At 31.8% G+C, this 23,504-nt stretch overlaps 2 protein-coding genes across 4 annotated transcripts; one reads left to right on the top strand and one right to left on the bottom strand.

Moving 5' to 3' along the window:
- Window positions 1-5,507: 5,507 nt before the first annotated feature.
- On the bottom strand, window positions 5,508-23,184 carry LOC124354134 (formylglycine-generating enzyme). Of its 3 annotated transcripts, none has more exons than XM_046804373.1 (5): window positions 23,066-23,184; window positions 21,597-22,108; window positions 17,037-17,208; window positions 13,347-13,530; window positions 5,508-6,142 (listed from the first exon to the last, which is right to left on the bottom strand). In XM_046804373.1, the coding sequence occupies exons 2-5, from the start codon at window positions 21,994-21,996 to the stop codon at window positions 5,981-5,983; spliced, it is 918 nt and encodes a 305-aa protein (XP_046660329.1). In that variant the 5' UTR covers window positions 21,997-22,108; window positions 23,066-23,184; the 3' UTR covers window positions 5,508-5,980. The 3 variants fall into 3 exon arrangements, with proteins under 3 accessions (XP_046660329.1, XP_046660328.1, XP_046660330.1); XM_046804372.1 differs by lacking the exon at window positions 23,066-23,184 and having other exon boundaries at window positions 5,508-5,898; window positions 5,969-6,142; window positions 21,597-22,741; XM_046804374.1 differs by lacking the exon at window positions 23,066-23,184 and adding an exon at window positions 22,497-22,619.
- Window positions 10,597-11,354, top strand: LOC124354135 (general odorant-binding protein 67-like). Its single transcript, XM_046804375.1, has one exon. The coding sequence runs from the start codon at window positions 10,597-10,599 to the stop codon at window positions 11,191-11,193; it is 597 nt and encodes a 198-aa protein (XP_046660331.1). The 3' UTR covers window positions 11,194-11,354.
- Window positions 23,185-23,504: the final 320 nt, after the last annotated feature.

Genomic DNA, 23,504 nt, shown 5'->3' with positions numbered 1-23,504 from the left:
TTTTGTATTGTTCTTTAAATTACTCTATATATTCTGTTATCCTTCCAAATGAACATATACAAGATTATTGAATAATGGAACATGCACAAAAAGTCAAACTTACTGACTAAAATATTTTAGACAAAAATGTTTTAATTATTTTTATATAATACATAATAATTAAAATATTTTTATTTCTTACTCAATTTTTTCAGAACTTACAATTAAAAATTAAATATAGTGCGTACTTGTTTCTTGATTAGAGTTTAAAAAACACTCATGTATTAATATTTACATTAACAATATTACTGATGAACTTGATATAAATCTGATTCTATAAATGAGTCTAAATCAAAGGCTATACTTGATCAGCAGTGTTTCATGGAGCATGATTGTTACCCATGAACTGGAGGATAAAACCAACATATACCCACAAAAGACAAAAGTTAACTTAAGATAGGTGATTAGGACATTATAAAAACAGAATTGGTACATTCCCAGATGGTTGCAAAATAGCTAGATCAGCCTGATCCTTGAAATAAGAGATGGAATGGAGGTTTGCAACTAACGTCCATTCTAGCTTCTGTTAATTTTATAAAATTACTTGGGAAAACTGTTTACAAAAAGCTGATTGAATACCTAGTCAAAAAGTATTGTAATACTTAGTAATACAGAATGTGGATAAATAACATTTGTTTTTTTCACATTAGAAGAAAATTTGTACATTGCTTCTAACTTTGAAGATATACAGTTTAACAATCCAGAAAGTTTATGCTTTTTGGATTGATAAATATAATAAAGTATATTTTATATTATTTATCAATATAACAAATTATGCTACATAATTTTGTAATCATTGTTGTTATTGATATATTTTATTGCTAACTCTTGATGTGATATAATACTGTTTCATGTAAGGAATTACTATTTTATAAATTTATAGTATGTTACCAGGGTAATGTCAATTTTCATAAAAATTCTCTGTTGCAAGTTTTATAACTATAAAAATAAAAATTTATTAAATATGTCCATCAAACTATATTTTCTGAAACTAGAGAAAAACATAATAATTTTTATATTTTTTAAATTTTAACTGGTACAAAATACACCACTTCTGTAGGTATGGCCCCACTACACTAAAACAAAAAAAGTAAATAAAAAAGTTTCGAATTAAAAAAAAAAAAACAAAAAGTTTTAACCCTTTTAGTGCTATAGCGTCTACGTCGTAGACGCAGCGTATTTTTTATATATATTGGTTCAGTTTATGCAAGTTACTGGCTGTAAACGACGACAGTTCATCCAAAAGCCAAAGAGTACGATATTTGTATATTTAATTGCCGACGACCAGCTGTTTATACGTAATTGACGTGAAATAAAAAGGTCAGTTCGGATGTTTACGTTGCGAGCGAACTGACGCTGTGCTTTGTTTACTCTGTTTTATCTTATTTTATCCATTAAATTGTGTTATAATTATTGTGAAATACTACTTCATTAGTATTCATAATCATTGCATTACTCAATTTTTCATTTGTGTTTTCCGTGTGTATTATATTTTACTAAGTTACAAACTATGTCTAATAAGAACATTGCAGATTATGAGTTACTCACCTTTTTTTTATAGTTTTATTACTGAATAAAACAATTATTTGGGTAAAAAAAAGTGTTAACTGTGCTCGAATTTCTTCTTTTATAAATAATAATAAAGTTAGTAAAGCATTTATTAATAAGTGTATTACTTTTCCTCTTGAGCGTTTCAAACATTAGGCCTATATGTAGGGCAAAATTTGGCGCGGACAACATATTATATTTTTAATCCAAACTTCTTATTTGTTGTGTAAATATAAAATAAAATATATGGAATTTGTTTAGTTTTAGTTGCTCTTTCCGATGTTAGCCTAAGAAATATAATATAAAATTGTTTACATAATAAAATCCTTTGCCAAAGTGAAAAAATTAAATAAAAAATTAACATTATAAAGAAAAAATTTTTTATAACAATCCAAATATGTACAAATGTATTTTTTGTATTTATTTCTGTTTATTGGTTATTTATCTTTAATACAAAAAAAAGTAATAAGATATGACCTCAAATTAGGAAATAGTACTAAAACTCTGCATTTATGCACTAAAATGCTTAGCACTCTTAGGTATGGCAATGCACCAGACCCCTTAGCACTAAAAGGACTAACTTATAAAAATTTAATAAAAATTATATATGACAGTTCATAATCAAATAACTTAATATAATATAATTAATAATAATAACTTAATATTTCTTATATTTTTATAAAATACCCTTTCAAAACCTGGAAAAGTGGCCTGCCAAAAGCGGCAATTTAGTTTTCATTTCTTGGATTAATTAATCTGGGAGTTGGTGATCTAGCAATAAATTGGTTTAACCCATAATATATTTTAGACAGAACTAAATTCACATACACTATTTACGCAACTAAAAGAGAAAAAAGATCTTTCAGATCAAATCCAAAAGTTAATAATGAGTGTATCTTAACTTTTAATTTTATACACGTATCCGAAGGGATTTGTTCTTGGACCTTTGTTGTTTCTGGTGTACATCAGTGAAATCACTGATGTGATACCGGAATACAACCATTTCATCTGCTGACAATACAACTCTAACCATAAAGAGTAAACACTGTGTCCTTCTGATATGATTATTTCGTCAATTTATTGAAGAAAATGGATTGTAAATTAACAACAACAAACAAATTATGTTTGCATTCAAACACAACTAAAGTAGCAGTCAAATTCAAATTGATTTTACTCTTTCAAATTGGCGATACATAATTTTGTCAGAAACAAGCATTGAACTTTATGAGGGTGAGAGACTTGATTGGAATAACCTTCTGGCAAAGATCGGAGACAAGATGACTAAAAGCATCATTGTCCTAAGAAGCCTAAATTTCTATTACAAAAAAAATCTAAAAATCAAAATCTTTCTTATTATTTTTTTCTATTATTTCTATTTCTTTTTTTATTTTTTTTTTGAAATATAAGTTTATTTAAAAATGTCTGCTATTGCTTGTTTGAGTCACATATCTCCTGTTCTGTTCCTCTCTGGGAGGTGTCAGAGATCAATCTGAAAAAGATTTTCTTTTGGCAGAAACAAACTGTGAACAAGGCCATCTCTTTATCTTTGAAATTTCAGTATATGCCAACAGTTTTTACTAGATTATCAATAATATTCACACTAATACTACATTTGAGCAATTACATGAAAGAAGATCAACCAAGTACCTTTAGTAACCAAGTACTTTTATTTAGTATGATGACAGAGCAATGCGATTGGAATTTAGTGCCAAACTTTCCAAGAAGAACTATTATAAAAAGAAACAAGGTCTTTTTCTTTTATTCTTATATGTACAATCCTTTAATATTTCGGCATAATGTCGTTCTCAAATAGGATATAGAAATGTGTACAAACAAAGAATAAAAGTAAACATGCAATTAATTTTTAATATCAGCTGAAATGTTCAAATTTAAATTTATAGTGTAATTTAAAACTTCTTGGTATATTATAAAAAACTTAGGGAAGTGGCCTTATATTAAGATTGAGATTATAAATTACAAAAATTGCGTTCTAACAACTTAAAATTAAAAAAGATTTAAACAATTTTGCTGTTTTTGAATTGTACATTCAGAACAAGATAATAGACTATACATTTTTTTAGGAGTAACATTATAAAAACTATTTTTAACAGATAATTTCTTATTTAAACGAAAATGTAATTTTGACTTAGTGACTATTTGATAACACGTGTTCTAAATTTTCCAATTGCATTTTGGAAGAATCTTCCGGTACTTACAAATCCATTTGAATTAGGATATATAATTTCAATAAACATTGAATCACAAAATGTACTTGTGCCTGGACTCGAACGCGGATCTCTCACTTGCCGGGTGAATGTGCTACCATTACACCACAGAGCCCTCACTTTTTACGATTAAATTATTTTGTATTTGGCCGTTTCTTTCACATATGTGTTTAGTATTTATTTATTAACAACTCTGCATTCCTTAAGTTATTTCATGGTTTGGTTATGACATTTTTTTCAAAAATAATTCTATAGTGAACATAAAAAACAATGATATTAAAAATGTTCAATTATTTTGATGATTCATTTTACAAATCCGTATAGTTTGACATTGACTCTTGCACTTTTACATGTCTGTGTATTTGGAAATTGCATTGAAATAGGGTGGCCACTCAAAATCTCTCTCTTTGACTACCCAGTTTTTCCGATTCTTTAGTACATTTTCAAATCAAATAAATTACAGTATTACTCTATTGAACCTTTACACCAAGTGGAAAGTTGAAAGTTTATCGACACTAGCTGTAAATGCATTAAAATGCCACCAAGCTCCTGTGGTTCAGCAATATGCAAGAAATTGTGTAACGATTCATTACTACCACCTATCTTAAGCTCTTTAGTTTTTATCCCTGTGTCTTTTGATGTGTCGACATAACATCGTGTATACCTAATAACTGTCCGTTCTGTGATGTTTGGAAAATACATGTATCCAATTTGGAAAATAAAGAGAATTAAAAATTACCAACACAGCTCTAACGTGGGGGCAGACTCCAGTTCAGCACTGCAAGTCAAAGGTCTGCGGTGAACAAACTCTCGGTACGAGACAACAATTTTGGAGTACACAAGTGCGTTTCGGTACAACCAACAAATAAACCAAATACTTTCATCTAAACTCTACTTTTAACATTGACGTTTTGGGGGAACAAACCTAAGAATACCATGCTATTTCAAAAATTACATATTGAAAATACAGAAATAATGTCCGACCGATAGTCACGTGTGCGATGAAATTATTCAGAAGAATAGTTGATCGGAGAACTGACAGAATTTTTAACAGCCGTTGTCTAGCCAATGCCGCTGTGACAACGAAAACTGACATGAGTGATAGATTCGTCCGGCGGTCAGTTTGTAGACTGGTGACAATATTAAGCTGCGTTTAGACCGGTAAGTGAAGTTTTCATAAATATACCCCGGACTCTATGGTTGGTGAGGGAATATAAACTTTATAAGGAAAATTATGAAGCATAAAACGTTCCACAGAAAACTGAATTACATGTTAAACTCTGCACGCATTCGGCACTAGGTTCAACCCTTAAAAAAATTTGTAATCCATTTTCAGTTTATCATTAAACACACACTACCCTTTAGGAACCATAATTATGCACTTGTTTTCATGTCACGTCTCACTGTAAAACTGAGGATATTATGTAAATAAATAAACTACTGGTTGTAAGACAAAGATAACACGTGCAACGGCACGAAACAACTATAACCAGCTCTGTGCACCCCATGGTCCGTTGCAATATATCCTTAGTTAACAGTATTTTTCCCAGGTTGTTAAACCCCCGACACGAGCTCAAAACCATGACTGTCTAGGGAAATCCCAGTCTTCTAAATCTATCTAAAATGGTCTGGTGATTGAGTTCTGTTTTTATTTGATTCAATGGGTCATGGAATAAAACAAGTTTAAAAAAGTAATATACTAAATATATATTATATTGTCTTTTTATGCAAAACAATACATTATTAAAAGTAAAGACATATTTGTACAGACAAAAATGATGTAAATAAATCATATCAAATAGCTGTGTTCAAATTTATGAGCTCAAAAGCTTCTCAATGTAGTTGTATAATTGTATAAAAGTAAATTATTCACATACAAATTTTTAGAATAAAACATGCAATTGTTAAGATCACTAATTTTATGCTTTTGATTTATGTCACTAACTGAAAAGAAATTAATTAAATTATATTTCAGAATATTTTAACTGTTTCTTGGAAACATTTAGAAAAATTGTTGTTCATAGTTTTAAAAAAATAATCTATTGGAAAAATAATGAAGTTGACAGGAGAGGTTTGTAGTAAAAACCAAATGATTGTGTATGAAAATAAACAATTAGAATTCTTTACAAAATTGTGTGATTTGTAATGACAGCTTGTGTGTGTCATTGTTATCTGTGGACATCAGCAGCGCAGCGGAAGCCCAAGTTGCCAGCTGAGCTGTCTGGTGTGTTCTGAGACCGGGCGGCACAGCGGTGCCGGTAGCAATAGCTATGGTGACACAGGTACGAACCTCCCTTCTTCACTTTATCCGTCCCTGATACTGGACCAGTCTGAAACAAATTATACATTTTGAAATTCACTACTGTTTCTGTACTCAATGCTAAGCCCCTTACATTGATTGTTCATACAGAACATGTTAACATTAAACAGACAAAATAAGGTAAAACGAACCGCAGTTAGATATTTCTTTGTTTGCCCATTATTGTATGTTTACAATTAAATAATATAACCCTTCCAATTCATAGTAATCACATTGTGACCAGTACATCACCGGCATCACTAAGCACAGGACTAGGTTCAATACTCAAATGAATAAAATTACACTCAGGAGAAAAGTTTGTTATATAACTTTTGGTAAAACAGTTTTACAAAATCAATACTTCTAATATACTTTTATTATAATAATACTTTTATTATTAGTGTTATAATATTGAAAAGCAAAAATCATTCTTCGCACTGTAGTGTAGCTCAAATCATTATACAGCCAGAAAATGATATTTTTAAGCACCGAGAGTTTCTTATAAATACTGTCACGGATGTTCAGCACCAAACAAGTATGTACATTTTGGTGTTGCCAGTACAAGCAAGTACTGAACTGGTTACTGTACAAGCAGATTTTAGACTTAGCACTACATACTTAATCAGCATGATGATGGTTATCCTCCTTCCACTTCCACAGGAAACAACCCTTAATCTGTTTCCGATAACTATTCTCTACACCTTTGTTCTTGTTTGGCATTAAAAACCAACAGGTGATTACAATTATTTAAAATGTTCTGGTACACCGCTATTTCTTCCCTGCAAAACTCATGCAGTTCAAAGATTCAAATTCTACTTTTGTCAAAAAAAAAAAAAAAAAAAAGTAACAGGCAATCGTTATTAAAAAAATTATTAAAGCAACCATTAAGACCTTTAACAAGTGTAACTTATAAATAATTGTATGCAACAGAATCAGATTAAAACAAACTTCTACAATCATTAAAATCAAACTGAATACAATAATATTGCTCTCTGATTAGATTTACAGTTGAGCGCTGATGATCCTAAAGCGCTTCACATGGTAGTGTAAATTCAAAATTCCTGTCACAATCACATTACTCAAGTGGTCAGACAGTAAATACAAGCGGCTGGTAGGAGTGCATGTGGCACAGCTGTCTAATTGTTTTACTGTTTCATGTCCACTTGTACACCTGACCTCACTTGTAATCTGATTTTGTGATATCAGTGTTTTTTTTTTTTTACTGTCAATTGCTGTTGTTTGTTGTGCTGTGGGACACCTAGCAATTTAAAAGTGTTGTGCTTAGTCTTTTTCTGACAACCTTAAAATTATAGACTGATTAAACAAGGTGCAAGTGAATCAAGCTTAGCTGCTGTTTTTGAAACGCTTACAGACTGGTGGCAAAACACAATCTAAAAGCTTAAGCGAACGAACATGTTCTACTATATTTTTAGGTTAATTTTGTAATATTATTAAATGTAATAATGTAATATTATTAAAATCATTAATGTTATTAAACAAAAAAGTTATATACTGTATGTGCAATTCCTACTTTATATGTGTACACACACGGATATACTGCACTCATTTTTCTCTAGTGTGTTATTAAAAGGTATTATAGTATGTATATCTAGCCCAATAACGTATTTTATTTGTGCCCCTCTTACCCCACTAATCTCAACAAAATTGAACTTTTTGAAGTAATGCTCAATTATGCAAAAAATCGATTATCTGAACACCTCCTGCACCAATAGAATTGGAGCTCTACTGTAATTTTAAAACTCTTTTCAACTTACATAATATGTGAATTCAGAACATTAAAGAAGGTAGCATAATATTGAAGAGTTTTATTGAATTTTACAAGACCTGTTTTTGGAAGAAGGAGTTCTCCATGGAGGTATATTATGTTATTTTTCAGTAGATAGATAACTCAGTTGGAATAGAGAGAAATATTAAGGGTTTTATGAAAAAGGAGAAGAGTTTCCAGTATGTAAATTGAAGGGAAGGTTAACATATTGTTATAGTAGGAAACATCACTTTAGTTAAGTTAATGTAGCTGGGCCATCCTATATCAAATTAATATTGTACTTTATTTAAGGTATGCACTTTTTGGAAAACCTCAAATAAAAAATTAATTAAAATTAATGGTTCACTTATGAAAAATGAGTGTAAGACATTTTTTTAACAATGCACCCATTATCATCCCATATTTATATTTCACTGTGTGATTTACAACAGTACTAAATACTCATAGAGATTTTAGAAACATTTTAAATTATGTACTTTTGAAAAAAAAATTCAATTAAAATGTTTTTAATTATAAACCACTTTATGTCATATATTACTGTAAGGATCATAAAATATACTGCAACATGATACCTTCCCAGTTCTGTGGGTCAATTAGGAGAGCTCTTGGAGCAAGTTGTTACACACATGGCTTAAATCTAGATATAACTGAGAGACAGTTAGGGCGTAATCCTCACAGTATAAAAATGAAATGGAAAATTTCATGGTTGTCATGATAAGAACAAGGAGGTAGACTCTTCTGCAGATAAGAAATAAATTTAATTACAAAGTGATAAGAGCTTTAACCCTTATCTGGGAGACTAGGAACATAATTGGTTCACTCAATTAGTCATAAAGATGTATAGTGATGCTCAGTCAAATATTTGGCCCTAATGCTAGTATCTTTATTTAAATTCCTTCAAAATATCAGGCTGCAATTGGGATAAATCCTGGTTAGTTGACTACTGGTAACTCCTTGTTTAATTAATTCAAGAAAAGTGTTATTAATAAGTTAATGATTAGTGTAGGTCAATATTTCTGAGATTCGTATGGTTAGTGGTTGTTGAAGAAATGCTACTGGAATATATCTTCTTATACTTGTCATATATCTGGAAAAAATAAAATAAAAAGATATACAAAAATGCTATTTACACATAGTTTTTTTAGCATAACATACATAAAACCAACAGTCAGACAAGTAAATTAAAGTTAAATCACAGTCAGTCAATGAAATAAAATAGACCAAAAATCAACATTATTGTTTTTGACTGATGTTGAAAACATTTCTAAGAAATTAATTATTGCTTCATATTTGTCACCCTTCTGATACCTTCCAAAACTAGTATGGTTGACAATAGATTTCTTTTTCTTAGAGGTAATTCCTATATTGTTTCATGAAAAACTAGGTTATGTGCTTATATTATGTACACCGGTTCTTGACCCTGGGCTTCAAAGTTTGAGAACTGATAACCCTGATGAACATAGGCATTCAAAGCAGTAAATTAGTAAGAATGGTTGATATTTATTGAGTAACTACGCAGGAAGTGGATGGATCACATAAAAGAATTAGAATTTTACATTTCCACTTAGAACCTCAACCTCTTTTTTTATCAAAATAAGTGTATTCAAATTTAGGTATGGACAGCTAATAGTTATCATGTAATATTCTGAATTCACATTTTGAACCTGTTTTCCAAAAAAACTCTAGAAAACATTGATTGATAGAATAGAATAGAATATATTTTATTGTGTTGACAATATATATTACATTGTATTGCAATAGTCAATAATACCAATTTTTTACGGTATTCATCTTAAAAACTAAATCCATTCACTCGACTTTCCATACAGTTGCACGCAGGCACACATTCATACACATACAAAATTCATAATTCGTGGGATCAACCCCCAGGATTGCAACACCGCCGCAAATATCAATCCCAACTGTGCTCCATGAACTCGCCAACTGAGTAAAAAGCAAAAGTATTTTGTGATGAACTACAAAATTGATTATGGCTTACTTACAACAAAAATGAAGCCTGTACTGACCTTTTTTGATAATTCCATTTTAAATAAGACTGTAGATTTAAAATTTTAGTATTTTTTTTAACCAAAACACTAATTTGAAACATAATTCAGTTTTTATTTATTACCACATTTTGTATTGCTCTTAGCCCTTATATTTGATTTTAATCTTCACTTTGCAATGAATTGGTAATGTAAATAATTGACATTAGGTAATATTGCAATTAAATGGGAAGATGAATTATTACCTTATATACCAAATCTTCATCTTGTATATTAAAAAACATAAGTATTCATGTTAAGTGTGAATTTTATTAATTTAAATAAAAATGTTAGTTCAACTATATTTAAGTAAAAAAATTAACAGTCTGACATCATTAACAATCATAAAAATGATCATAATAGTTTAGTTTTTTTTTCAATAAAAACGAGAATGTACAAATTTCCTGTAACAGAATCACTTGTCAACAAGTCATGGAAATAAAGTGTGATTATGTCTACTCTATGGAACAATCTAACTATAGTATTTCTCAGGGAATTGTCAAGGTCGAATAATCATTTTGTCACCGTTCCATCAGGCGGAAACTAAATTTAATGGAATGATTCGGCACTTCCTGCTGTCGTCAATCACTGGCCAAGACCTTCAGTTCCAGTATATAATCAAACAGTGACATCCAAATACTACAAACAGCGACAATGCAGTCTGTGATTGTTGTAACAGTAGCTTTGTTAGGGTGGGCCACAGCGCAAGATGATTGCATGCCGAAGCCAGGAGACAAGCAAGTTCATCCCTACGACTGCTGTAAGTTCGCCAACATAATCCCAGAAGGGATGAAAACATCTGCAGATAAGTGCATACAGAAGTTTCCTCCACCTCCCAGACCGTCTGGCCCACCTCCTACAGGAGCACCAATGCAGGATCCTGCAATGAAACGTTCTCACGCCTGTCTTGGAGAATGCATATTCTCAGAGAGTGGACTCCTCACCTCAGACAAAACTCTGGACAGACCTGCTGTCATGAAGTATTTTGCGACAACTGACAAGGACTTCAGCCCCATCATTTCCACTGCTCTCAACAAGTGCCTCGGCTCCTACCAGGGTGACATTGACCAGAGCCTTGAGTGTAAGAGTGGGGCTGCAGAATTCAAGAAATGCCTCTCCAGAGAGGTTTTCCTCAATTGTCCCAGCAACTTGTGGACCTCTTCCAGCGAATGTGGAGATCTCAAGAGTAAAGTCAACAAGTGCCCGCAGATGCCTGTTCATATGATGGTTGGAGGTCCACGTCCACAATAATTTTCAATTATAGGTACAATCTTCATATTTCTCACCAGATTTTTTTAGTTTCACTAAAACTATTATTGATAAATAAGTAAAAAAATACTGTGTAACTTTATCAAACCTGTTATAATTTCTAAATTTTATATTATTTAAAATAATAATGTTGATATGCTGAAGGATGAATTCTAAACCTTTGCTCAGTCCTCATAGGTGATATTAACTTGACTATACTTTATTACTTTAAATGGTAAATTTAGGTTCAAAATAAATGGTGCTCCATGATTGTAATTTGATGTGTATTCAATTATAAAATTTAAGAAAATGCAAATTTCAACAAGTATATTAAACACAACGTTACTATGGTGGGAAGGATTGATTCAAGGTTAATGTTTGGGATCGTGTCAAAAACATCGTAGAGCACTCAGTTGTATACCTGATGAGAAAATGAGAATGCTTCTTCACCTGGATCACACAATATTTTGTAGTTTAGGTGCCGCTGATGTTGAAACAATGTTGTAAAGAATTCGTTTCGAGCTTCTTTGTCGCCAACTTTTTAAAAATCTCTTCTTGACTCCAGATTCCATGAATTAAGTCTGTGAGAGCATCAGATTTCAGACGTTGCACTAAGAGGAAAGTCTATTACACTATCTTATTAGCAAACGTCATTCAGGATTTTGGAACTCATGTTTTAATGCTATTACATTAAGCTGGTAAAATATCACATGTAAATAAAGAACAAGTATTAATACGAGGTAGGTCCAGAAAGTAAGTTCCATTTGGGAATACAATTAAAAGTGTGTACAGATACAAAAAAATTATTTATTACACAAAAATCTACATCTCCTCAACTACTTTTCCACATATCCACCAAAATTTTGCAGGCATTTGTCATAGCGTGGCACAAGTTTTGTTATACCTGCTGTGTCTTCAACCAGTTGGAAACATTTTCTGTCAGTTCTTCGTCGTTGTTGAAGTATTGACTGCCAAGGAACAACTTGAGATGTAAGAACAGATGAAAGTCACTAGGAGCGAGGTCAGGGCTGTATGGTGGATGGTCAAACACGTCCCAGCCAGATCTTTGTAGGAGGTGTTTCATCACATTTGCAGTGTGTGGTCGTGCATTGTCGTGAAGAAAAACAACATCTTTGGACAGCAATCCTCGGCGTAATTTCCTTAGTGTCTCACAATAAACATCTGCTCTGATTGTATGACCACGCGGTAACAAATCAATGAGTAAGATGCCTTTCCAGTCCCAGAACACTGTGCACATCAGTTTTCGAGGTGTCAAGATTTGTTTCACCTTAACCTTTGCTGGGGATGAAGTGTGCCTCCATTCCATTGATTGCCGACTACTTTCAGGGGTGTCGTAAGAAATCAAAGTTTCATCTCCTGTGACTATCTGTGTCAGAAATTCTTCGCTGCCTTCATCATAACGCGTCAAAAACTGAAGTGCACTACCCATCCGTTTTGTTTTGTGTTGCTCAGTAAGAATCTTTGGTACCCAACATGAGCAAAGTTTGCGAAATTTCAGTTTTTCAGTAACAATTTCATGAATTAGTGATCGTGAGATTTGAGGAAATTCCACTAATTGTAAACTTGTGGTTTTCCTAGAACTTGTCATCAATCACGTTAACCAGTTCTTCTGTAACCAAAGATTCCTTCTGGGAGGGAGGTTGAAACTTTAAAATTTTTAACTTTTACAGGTTTTACTTTAAAAAACATCTAGAAATAAAGAAAAGTTAAGTGACTAAAGTATGTTCACTATATTATTAACAATACACAAATTGAGGGTGCATATTTAAATTAAAACTTTGAAAAAAGTTATGTAACAAAACCAAAACTATGTACATCCCTAAACATATTTCTTTACTATGACACTGCCTGCAATCTTCTTCCAATTCTTTCCTATAGGCCAATAGAAGTGTTTATTTATCAACATAAATCATTTATCAATATATCTTACATTATGCTAAGAAATGGCCAACCAATATATGATGTGAAATGGCAGGAGGAAGGATAGCTGACCTCAGTTATAAAAGACTAAAAACAGTTCATCACATTCATTCACGTTCAAACATTACAAATAATTAATTTTTTACAAAACCAGTCAGCCATTTATTTTGAAAAAATGGCTTTTTAGTGATAGCAAAGACAAAGTGGCTACTGACCGGGTCTGTCTGATGGTGAGATGAATGGTGGGTAGTCCACCAATCTGCCACCCATTCCCACACATTGCCCACCATGTTATGCAGTCCGTAACTGTTGTTGGCGAACCTGTCTATAGGAGCAGTGGACAAGAAGCCATCATCTGCTGTGTTTTCCTCAGGGAACTGACCCTGCCAGATATTCATCCTGTAACAGAGGCAAGATATCAATAAAATTAAATATGTTCTTTGGCAACCAAAATAGTATTTAATATAAAATAAAATCTCAATCATATAAATTAATATCTAAAAACTTGTAGCTGTATACTTTTATTGAAATTTGTCCTTTACAAATATTTGTTGAAGAAATAATAAAATAATTGATGTATTTTAATTTACTGTCTAATAAAAAACAAAAAATTACTTAAGATAACTGATTGGTAACCTAATATTAAGCACTTCGTAAATAACACATAACGGATCATATTTCCAGGTACCACCATGAAACTTGATTTATCGTTATAAGAAACATAAAGATGATTTATCTGTTCTGAACTACAACGAATTTGTGAAGATAAAATATCAGCAATGTCAAAACTAGACCTAAAAATCGCATAGTTGAAAGGTACATTCTAAATAAACACATATCGTTTAACAATAAAAGATAGAAGAATGTCCCACAAAATGTGTGCGGCATGAAATAACAGGCATATGTAAGGATAGAATAAGACAACTTCTGGAGGGATATGCACAATCAATGATTCGATGTTGTCTTTGCTGAAATAAATTTCAAAGTAAAATTTCGTCAATGGCTCAATTTGTTCTTGGGATATATATGAACAGTCAGACAGATAAACAGACAGAAGAGAATGTTGTCACGTACCTGGATGATAGGTTTCGGTAACGTTTAGCCAAACCACATAGAAGGATATGTATTATCAGACCCACTTTGATCATGTATAACAAAAATTAATTCAAAATTTCAAATCTTTGAGATATCACCTTGAGTGATAGGCTTTAGTAATACTCGGCAAAATCTCATAGAGAGTCAGATTAACCCCAGCACTGCAGCCCATCTCTTAGATGGGGTCCGGTTTTTGTGCATGTTGTGTCTTTTTAAAACAATTTAGTACAAAATATTAAACCTGTTTAATACATACATTGTAGCACATCATTTTTTCTCATAAAATGTAGTTCCAGAAACAGCTACTACAATTTACAAATGTTTATGTTTTATTACATGTTGTCATGAGAAGAATAAGAACCGGGAAACATTCTCTTTTACCAAATTGTAACTTTGATCACTTATCAACTGTAAAAAAAAACTTCTAAGAAAATTCCAAGTAGTCAAAATGTGTAGAATATTAAACAGAAAAAGAATATGTACTTAGTTTTCAATAGAAATACCATTGGAATGTCTGTAATACATTTGGTATAAAAATGAATAAGTTACAAAAATTGTTAACAGTAGACTAAGTATTTTGTGCATACATTAGAAATAATATAAAATTCCAAACAAAATATTTGTATACTGTGAAGAGAATACCATATTACAAAATAACAATATATATGTAACCATAGCTATAAAGATATAATGTTTAAGAGGCACAGAGTTTATAATTTTCTAAAAAAAATTAGTGGCAAATAAAATAATGTGAAAATACAAATATTTAGTGAAAACCCTGAAAACAAGCTACAAATTAGAACTTATACTGAATTTTTATGTTTTTATTAGAAATATATTCCACATAGAAAACTAATTAGGAAATGGAAAATTAGTAGAAAATAAAAATATTATGAATAATAAATAAAATATAATATGTAACGGGATTTTCTCCATTTATTCACTTTTGTATTGTTTGCTATTCGCTGAGAACCTGAATGTGGGTCATGTCTTGTTACAGTAAATCTGCTCCAAATCATATTTATTATTCGATTTAAATCATTTCAGTGTTATTAGATTTGTGATAAAATTATCTGAAAAAATTATTCTTGTAATTCTTGAGAAAAACTGCTGGTTTTTAAGATATTTAAAGTTAAATAATTTTAATGGCCACCGTTTTGAAAATATCTAAGATAGTACAATTTTTTCTGTAACTAGTCTTATTATCAAAATCTTTTTTGAGCCAAATTTGGTATAATTTAATCTATTATAAATATTAATTTTTAATAAAAAACACATACATACAGACAGATGGAAAACTTAGCATCGGAGACCATGTTCATATTGTAAAACGTGTTTGTCTTGAACTGAGCAATAACGTGGTATTCCTTTGTCCAGAGTTACGGGACACCACCCTGTATATACATATTTCGTAGCAAGTGAGATATCTTACACTCTATGCCTTTTGTGGAATTTAGAAATACACCCGACTGTATTTCTACACGCTTAAATATACCCAAAGGCATTTATTTTCAATCCACTAATCATCATAGTTCAGGAGCCGAGAGGCAATTTGAATGGTATAAGCATACACCATGGGTTTTCTTTAAATCAATAAAGGAATTTGTCGCAATTAGCCATCAAAACTGCACTAGTTTTGGTGGATGTTTGATGCAGGAGGGTTATCAAAAGGATGAAATGATAACTTTTTTCTCAGATCTTATCGTTTTTAATTCGACACACTTAAAATCATTCATCAGACACACAAATAAATGTTAAATTATCATCAGCTAACCATAAAGACCGTAAGTGGTCACATTCAGTCTCTTTATCTAGACTTATTATTATTTAAGTCTATGACGGTTGATTTTAAGTGTATCAAGTTAGGATAAATAGAACTTGAGAACAGAATTATCATTTCATATTTTTAACCCTTTTCGGCACCCTCCAATTTTGACCTCCACCAAAACTAGCAAGGCTCCTCAATTTCCTTCTTAGGAAAAATTCCTCTTTCAATCTTGAGCAAAATCCAGGTTGTGTGCATATGCAGTGCAAATTTGCTCTCAGCTTTTACACTACAATATCAGATTGATTTTCAATTGTTCAGCCACAAACATCTACAGTTCTGCTGTTATCTCTGCATCAGTAGACTGGAAATTCAGATGGATTTTAAGCAGTTCACTTCTATATATTAAGATTACTTTGATGTTTCAATCAGCTGATAAATATCAATGACGAGTAATTAATCTTGTATAGATAAGGGGTTCTTATATTGTATTGATGATGAAGTTACTCTATCAACACATTAACTAAATATATTTAATTACTAATTGTAACTGATAGAGAACTAAATAATTAATAATTATTTTGTGAAACATGAGATGTGTTAAAATATTTTTGGATACATTGCATAACTTTCTGTACAGCATTTGAGTGAATATGAACTCAGCCTCATTTTATAACTTATTATGTACATATTAATTAAAAATACTAAGAGGAAAGCATGCTGAGAAAACTATACAGTTATAATATCTAACTTTGTATAATGCATGATTGACAAGGACAGACACTGAAAGTCCAAGGGGCAGAATGCAATGTTCCACACATCACTTTCAACACAAATAGTGTAATATATTTTTATGATACATTGATATTTAAGTCTGTATTAGTCCAAATAGATTTTCCTTTGGGGTAGAAACTTCTTTATCTATTTATGAAGACATAGTAAATTAATGGCATTTGAATAAAGTTCTATATAAGAGATAACACACTATGAAAATTGGTCCAAAAACCACTAACATTTGTTGTGATAATCGAACCAACATACGTGCCTGTGTTCTCCTCTTGGCAAAGCGTTATTGCCCCAGGGAAAGAGTCGTCCTTGGAGGTTTCCACGGCAAGCAAACTCCCATTCTGCCTCAGTTGGCAGCCTCTTGCCCGCCCACTCACAGAATGCTACGGCATCATTCCACGAGACATGGACCACGGGATGGTTCATTCGATCTGCAAATATTAACAATAATAACGTTTTCTCCGTATTTTAATGATTTGTGCGTTCATAGAGTTTCAGGAATGTTAAAAATTATGGTCTCTTTTATCCACACTTAACCTGGGGGCTTCTATTCGCCTCGCAGTAAACAACATCCTGGTCTGGAGAGCAACTCTCAATGGACTGATGTGTGACTATTTTCAATTTCGATGTAGATGTAGAATTTCACAGAAAATGTTAACCGTCCAAGTTAACTCGTTTGATAATTATCATTAACTACACAAAGACAGATATCTAATTTCATCAACTGGTGGGAGAGACTCCGCTAAACACTGATCCAATTAAATTTCGTAGTGGCTAATTATATATATCTATATACAATTTTTAAATGACAAGAGATGTCACAACCACATCTTCATAACAGCATATGGTTACTAGTAATCTATTTTTCAGAGTACGTGGTGATCAGATGTACCTTTAAGTGACGGCCCGTCGGGGGTACAAAGAAAATCTTTAATGACAGGTTACGTTGAATTGTACATCATTTTAAAGGTCTAACTGAACTGAAAATAATACCACAAACCGGCGTTAAAAAGGTTGATCCATTTGAAAGAAATTGTTGTTTAAAGTTTTAAAAATGTTTAATACACTGTACATAATAAATAACTAATAATGTACCAGTTACAAGTTAACAGTGTGTGGTAATACATTTGAGTGAACTAATTTCAAAGTAGGTGTTCAAAATGTTTCCCTCTGGTCGTCTGGCAATGTTACAGTTTATGTAAAGAAATGCCAACAATGACTTTTTGGCAATATCAGTTAGCCTTTAGCAAGTCTACAAAACTATTTCAGTCTCAAATGCCAGGCGAGTTCATACATCCACAAGAAGCCTATAAATGCATGTTGTAACTTTTAGGCTTTAGATCAAATTCAAAACTGAATTATCTTGTTTTATACTGTATTAAAAAAACAGCATATTTATTTGTTCTCTTTACAATTTACTATTTCTAAATTAATGAAAATTGGTAACCTAATATTGTAAGTTTTTCACACAAGTAAGTATTCAAAGAAATTTTAATGCGTAAATAAATAAAGTCTACTACAAATGCTTATTTATTTTCACACGCCATTACAATAAATTTAATTAAAAGATAAATTAATATATTATTCATATTTAGAATTCAATCTTTAACTTGTTTTCCTGATAGACTAGTAAAAATGGGCTCAATACATTTTTTTATGAATCTTGATTTAGCCTACATTTGTCAACGATGATAAACAGGATACATAACTCTGCTGTCTTTAAAAATCGTCATTACTTTTAACACATATATCAGCTGCAGTATAATCAGCGGCCATCACTATGATCAAATCATCGATATTCATAATTATCTAAACTATCAAAAACAAAATGTCAAATTGAATTACGTTATAGGTAATTAAAATTACAGTATAATTCAGCTGTTTATATATCTAAAACGTAATCATTTAATACTGAATGAAAACGATCTAAGTTATGATTTATACTTACATAATGTAACAAACAAACCAGCAGTGTAACTTTTAGTTATTAGAAGGATAAACATGTCTGACAGCTTGTGAAACAAATAACATATAAATTGCTATTGTACTTATGCCCATTACTCAGATACCATAAAAATAATTCGACTTAAAATAAATTTTAATTATAATGCTTTTGTATTTGATAGTTCAGGTATTTATAATCAATAATTTGATACCCTAATTCGATTGTGGTGGTGGGCTCAATGTCAAGGTCACAGATTAATCTGGACAGTCAGTCTGCTTTTGATTATGTGTCAATGATTAATGATGGTTCTGCTACTAGCTGCACTGCTGGCTGGATTCATTTGTAATGTCATTCTGTAATGCGCATTTATGTTACCTGAAAGATGCTATCTTGAGGGATGTTATTTTGTTCATAGGCTACTTAAGGTACTGCCACCAGCCCACACTGCTGGATTTATAATGGAAATGTGAGGCCTAATTCCATTTTAGTAAATGACATCAATAGTATTCCTGAAGAAGACTTTAAGACAAAATATTCACTATGGTTGTTCTTTCCAGTCAATTAAAATATAAGATCCTTAATTCTACTACTGGCTGCAGTATAGTAAGAGGCCACTACTGCAATCGTATCATTAAAACATTTTAATTACAATTATTTACAATTAATGTATTCACACACATTTATCCTTAAAAGCAGTAAGAAGTAACTAAATGTTAAACTGTTTTGTTTTGTTATATTTGATAGATAGGTACCAGTAAGATTAAACGCCGGGGCGGCAAATCACGAATTTGACGTTACCAACGCATTCTGCTCACCCTCCCTCCTGAACAAAAAATATATATAGTACTAGGGGGTGCAAATGACAAATAACATGATTTTAGGGGGTATATTGATAAGTGGTAAAGTTTCTAATGTTTTAATGTTCAGTTTGTGTGCTGTGTCTGGATAATCTGTTTACTTGAATATTATCTGCGGCCGGGACTGATAGCAGCCTGATAGCATACCTGTTATCTGAGTTGTCCGGGGCATAGGTCAGTTCTACACAAGATATCGTGTTCAGTAGGTCGGATTGAGTGAGTGAGTTTACAATGATGAATCAACCATCCACTAGTTCAACCAACCCTAGTGAATTGTGTGTGTCGGAGTGTTTCGTAGGGCACGTAAAGAGCTTACGTTTTAACCGAAACGAAATTATCTCTTTTTTAATAGAACAGGGCATTTTTAAAAATGAGTGTATTTGTTCGTCGTGCGGTCGAGTGGTGTTTTTAAACCGGGAGACTGTGTCGTTTCGTTGTGATAGACCACTTTTTTTGTTGCTGCTGTTTAGCTATATCCGCCAACACACTAATGGTAAGTGTTCTCTGTTAATATCCATCTATATATTTGAGTTTTTCATGATTTATTTAGTTTTTAAACTTTACATAATTGCCTTTGCATTACATTTCAATTTATATTTTTGATCAGCCCCTCTAGAATTTTATATTTTACTGATAGGTACTATCTCGAGGGATGTTTTTCTTTTATTGACATCAGCGCGGGGCAGCACCAAAGGTGCTGCCGAAGCCCGCGCTGATGGCCGGAGGCACTCGTAATTTATTTTTTTCTCGAAATTAAGAAAAACATTATTAATTTTGATCAAAATTCTGCTCATTTCTGTAATTTCTCATTTACGTTTGCAAAGATGGCGGCGCAACCGATGACGTCATCACGAGGTTCAATCATTGGCCACAAAAGGTCACGTGACGCTAGACGTGGATGTAGAACATGGAGATATTACTGGAAAGTTATTTAATTTTTTATTTTCTAGAACTTCGTTATTTCTCATTTCCACCCCATCAAACCTTATACTTTTTTTTATATAGGACGATTCCAATAAGTTAAGAACGCAAAACTCGTATTTTTCCGCCCCAGCGGTTAATATGATAATTACCGATAGATATACATATCGTAGGTAGTTTTTTATTCATCAATAAATTATTAATATTTTAGATTTAAAACAGCTGAATTATATTATAAATTATAATATCTATAATGTAATTTATGTCAACATTTTTGTTTCTATAGTTTAGATAATCATAGATACAATTTTATTGTGGTGGTGGCCTCTTATTACACTACAGCCCTACTATTTGCAATACAGCCTCAGTAATGTACCTTAGTATGAAAAGATTCGGGTACACTCGTTATTTGGTTCTTTTTATCGAATGGTTCGATGTTATTATTTGAAGGAATAATTCAATATTACGATTAATTTAACTTACCATGTGATTTCAACTTATTAGTTATAGTAAATTTAATGAAAGCAATAAACAGCAAGAAGTGTAACTACTTAATGTTTTGAGATTGAAAATGGCGATGAATGAGGAAAATATGTGAGATACTTATCACAAGTGGCGAGATTTGTTTAAGTGGCTTCAACATATGGTTTTGGCTCATGGTAACCCATGGAAAGAATTCTTTCCTCAATTTCACAGCAGCATTGGTTTCTCATTGATATCTAGCTGGGAAAGTTATTAATATTGCAAGGTTTCTTTGATATCCAAGACTTGGCCACAGTTGGTTTTGTAACGTTAGTGTTAAATTTGAGTTTTTTAAATTATAATATACAAGATTCTTCTTGTTTCTGTATTTTATTAAAACTTACTGTGTACGATTTGTACATATCTAAGTTGAATTAATGCTGTCCAATAAAACAACCGAATAACGATTGTAGGCTGCTTATTTAAGTCTCCCCAAAGATTCAAAGATAACAACTTCAATGTGTACATTTTCCCATTTTAACAACAATTTTACCACATAATACTTTAGGTATACAGCAATTTCAGTAGAGGAAATGGGTTATTCAGGTAATTTTGTTATTTTAACTAGACCCACCTTTAATATTTGAATCAAGTCCTTCAGGATGCTTCCAATCAGCTCCATTGACAGGTAACCACCAGGGAGCTGCAGCCACAGCTTGGTTAATTGTTGCTTTTGTTTTCTCACTTATTAAATGTTCAAAAACAAATGAATTTCCAAACTTTTCAGCTTCAGTTACATAGCCACTGTCCATTACGAATTCTTGAAAGTGATTATTGCTGACTTCAAAAACATCTATAAAAAAGTCTGAAATCGACGTTTCCCTCTCTGGTCCTTCACCATCTGCCAAAATGATTGGTTTGTTTGTTCCCATATAAAAAGAATTTCCAGGTATGAATGCCATTCTAGAACCTCTCCTATGTTTTGTTGATTTTTGGACAGCACACATATTTTTTTGGGGCCTAATTAAATTCATAAAAAATATGTGTGAATTTTCATACTTGTTATTTCTGCTTGTAAGGCCACATCCACAACCAATATGTGTATTGGCATCTTTGGTGACTTCATTGCCCAAATCTGAGCAATCACTAAAAAGGAATAAACTCATTACCAAAAAAATATTTTTAACAATCATGGCTAGGATTCTATATAGATATTTGCAGGTATTTACTGGATGTCAAAAGTAATTGTGCTAGTATCAATGATTTATAGTAAAGTTTAAGTCACAATTGCACATTCTACCTAGATAAAATCAAAGCAAATGCGTTTTCACCTAAGTGTGAATTATTTTCTACGATTATTGTTTACATCTATTTTTTTATTGGACAATTTGTGCTATGAACAAACAAGATGTTAGTTTCTTCATGCAAGATTAATAACAAGATTAACTAATAGGGTAGCTTATATCAGAAAAGTAATAGTTCCACTAGCCTAATAATCAATTGTTATCGAGTCATGCCAAGCACTAGAATTTACAGTTCTTTATCACTGTCACAAGTGTTTCGTGACTGGTCATCAGTTTCAAATTTTTCCACGACATGCACAACCGGAACCGATCGCCAGTGTGCCACTATCAGTACATATAACAACAACAACAACCTCTAGTAACAGTGCAAATAATTACGGCAGTACTACAAAATGCAGACGACAAAACGAAACGTAGGCACTAGTAAACAGTTTGGTAAACTGACAATATAATAATACTTGACGTGAGTTTTGGACTGGATTTGGTAGTGGAGAACCAGTTACTATACACAGTGTCCATAAATAGTACTCTATCCAATTTCAGCATGATTTGTCAGATAATTAATTTCGTATAAAATATAGGTCCACCTTGCTTAGTTCACCTCCAAGCTCCTGTTTCGTTATTTAAGAAATGTGTTTTTGATGGAATATATATTATATATAAAAGTGAAATACCATTGACTAACTCTTTTCGTAAGTATATTAGATAGGTACCGAAGCTAATATAGATCCAAAATTGAAAACATTTCCAGATAATGATGAATGTAATGGTGCTCGACGATATCCATATATGAACTTACGAGAATATGGTCCTGTAAAGTAGAGAGAGTTAGGATGAGAAAACGGTACTTATTTTAGTAACTATCGCAGATCTTAGCGATGCTTTGGAATAGGTCGACACCAATCTAAAGGTCCTACTGACCTTATGATTCTCTCACCGAGCAAAAGGGTATAAATAATATTCAAGAGACTCTACTTAAACCTATACTCATAGACACCTGCTTATAAAGTAAATATAGTATGTGTATAAATGTGTAATGATATTCATTTTAAAAGCATCTAAACAAAATTAATTGGCTAGAGATTTTTTGTTGAGATTCTGATAAAAGTAGTAAAATATCAGGAAATCAAGCTTCGCTCGGTATTTTTTAGGTAAATCGTGTTTTGGGATTCATTTAATAATACACTTGTCCGTAAACGATACAACTATAAATGCCATGGCTATTTATTGTTCTGTCA

The sequence above is a fragment of the Homalodisca vitripennis genome, chromosome 2 (genome assembly GCF_021130785.1).
Source record: "Homalodisca vitripennis isolate AUS2020 chromosome 2, UT_GWSS_2.1, whole genome shotgun sequence".
In the NCBI taxonomy this organism is placed as follows: Eukaryota; Metazoa; Arthropoda; class Insecta; order Hemiptera; family Cicadellidae; genus Homalodisca; species Homalodisca vitripennis.
This window is presented reverse-complemented; position numbering and strand designations above follow the sequence as displayed.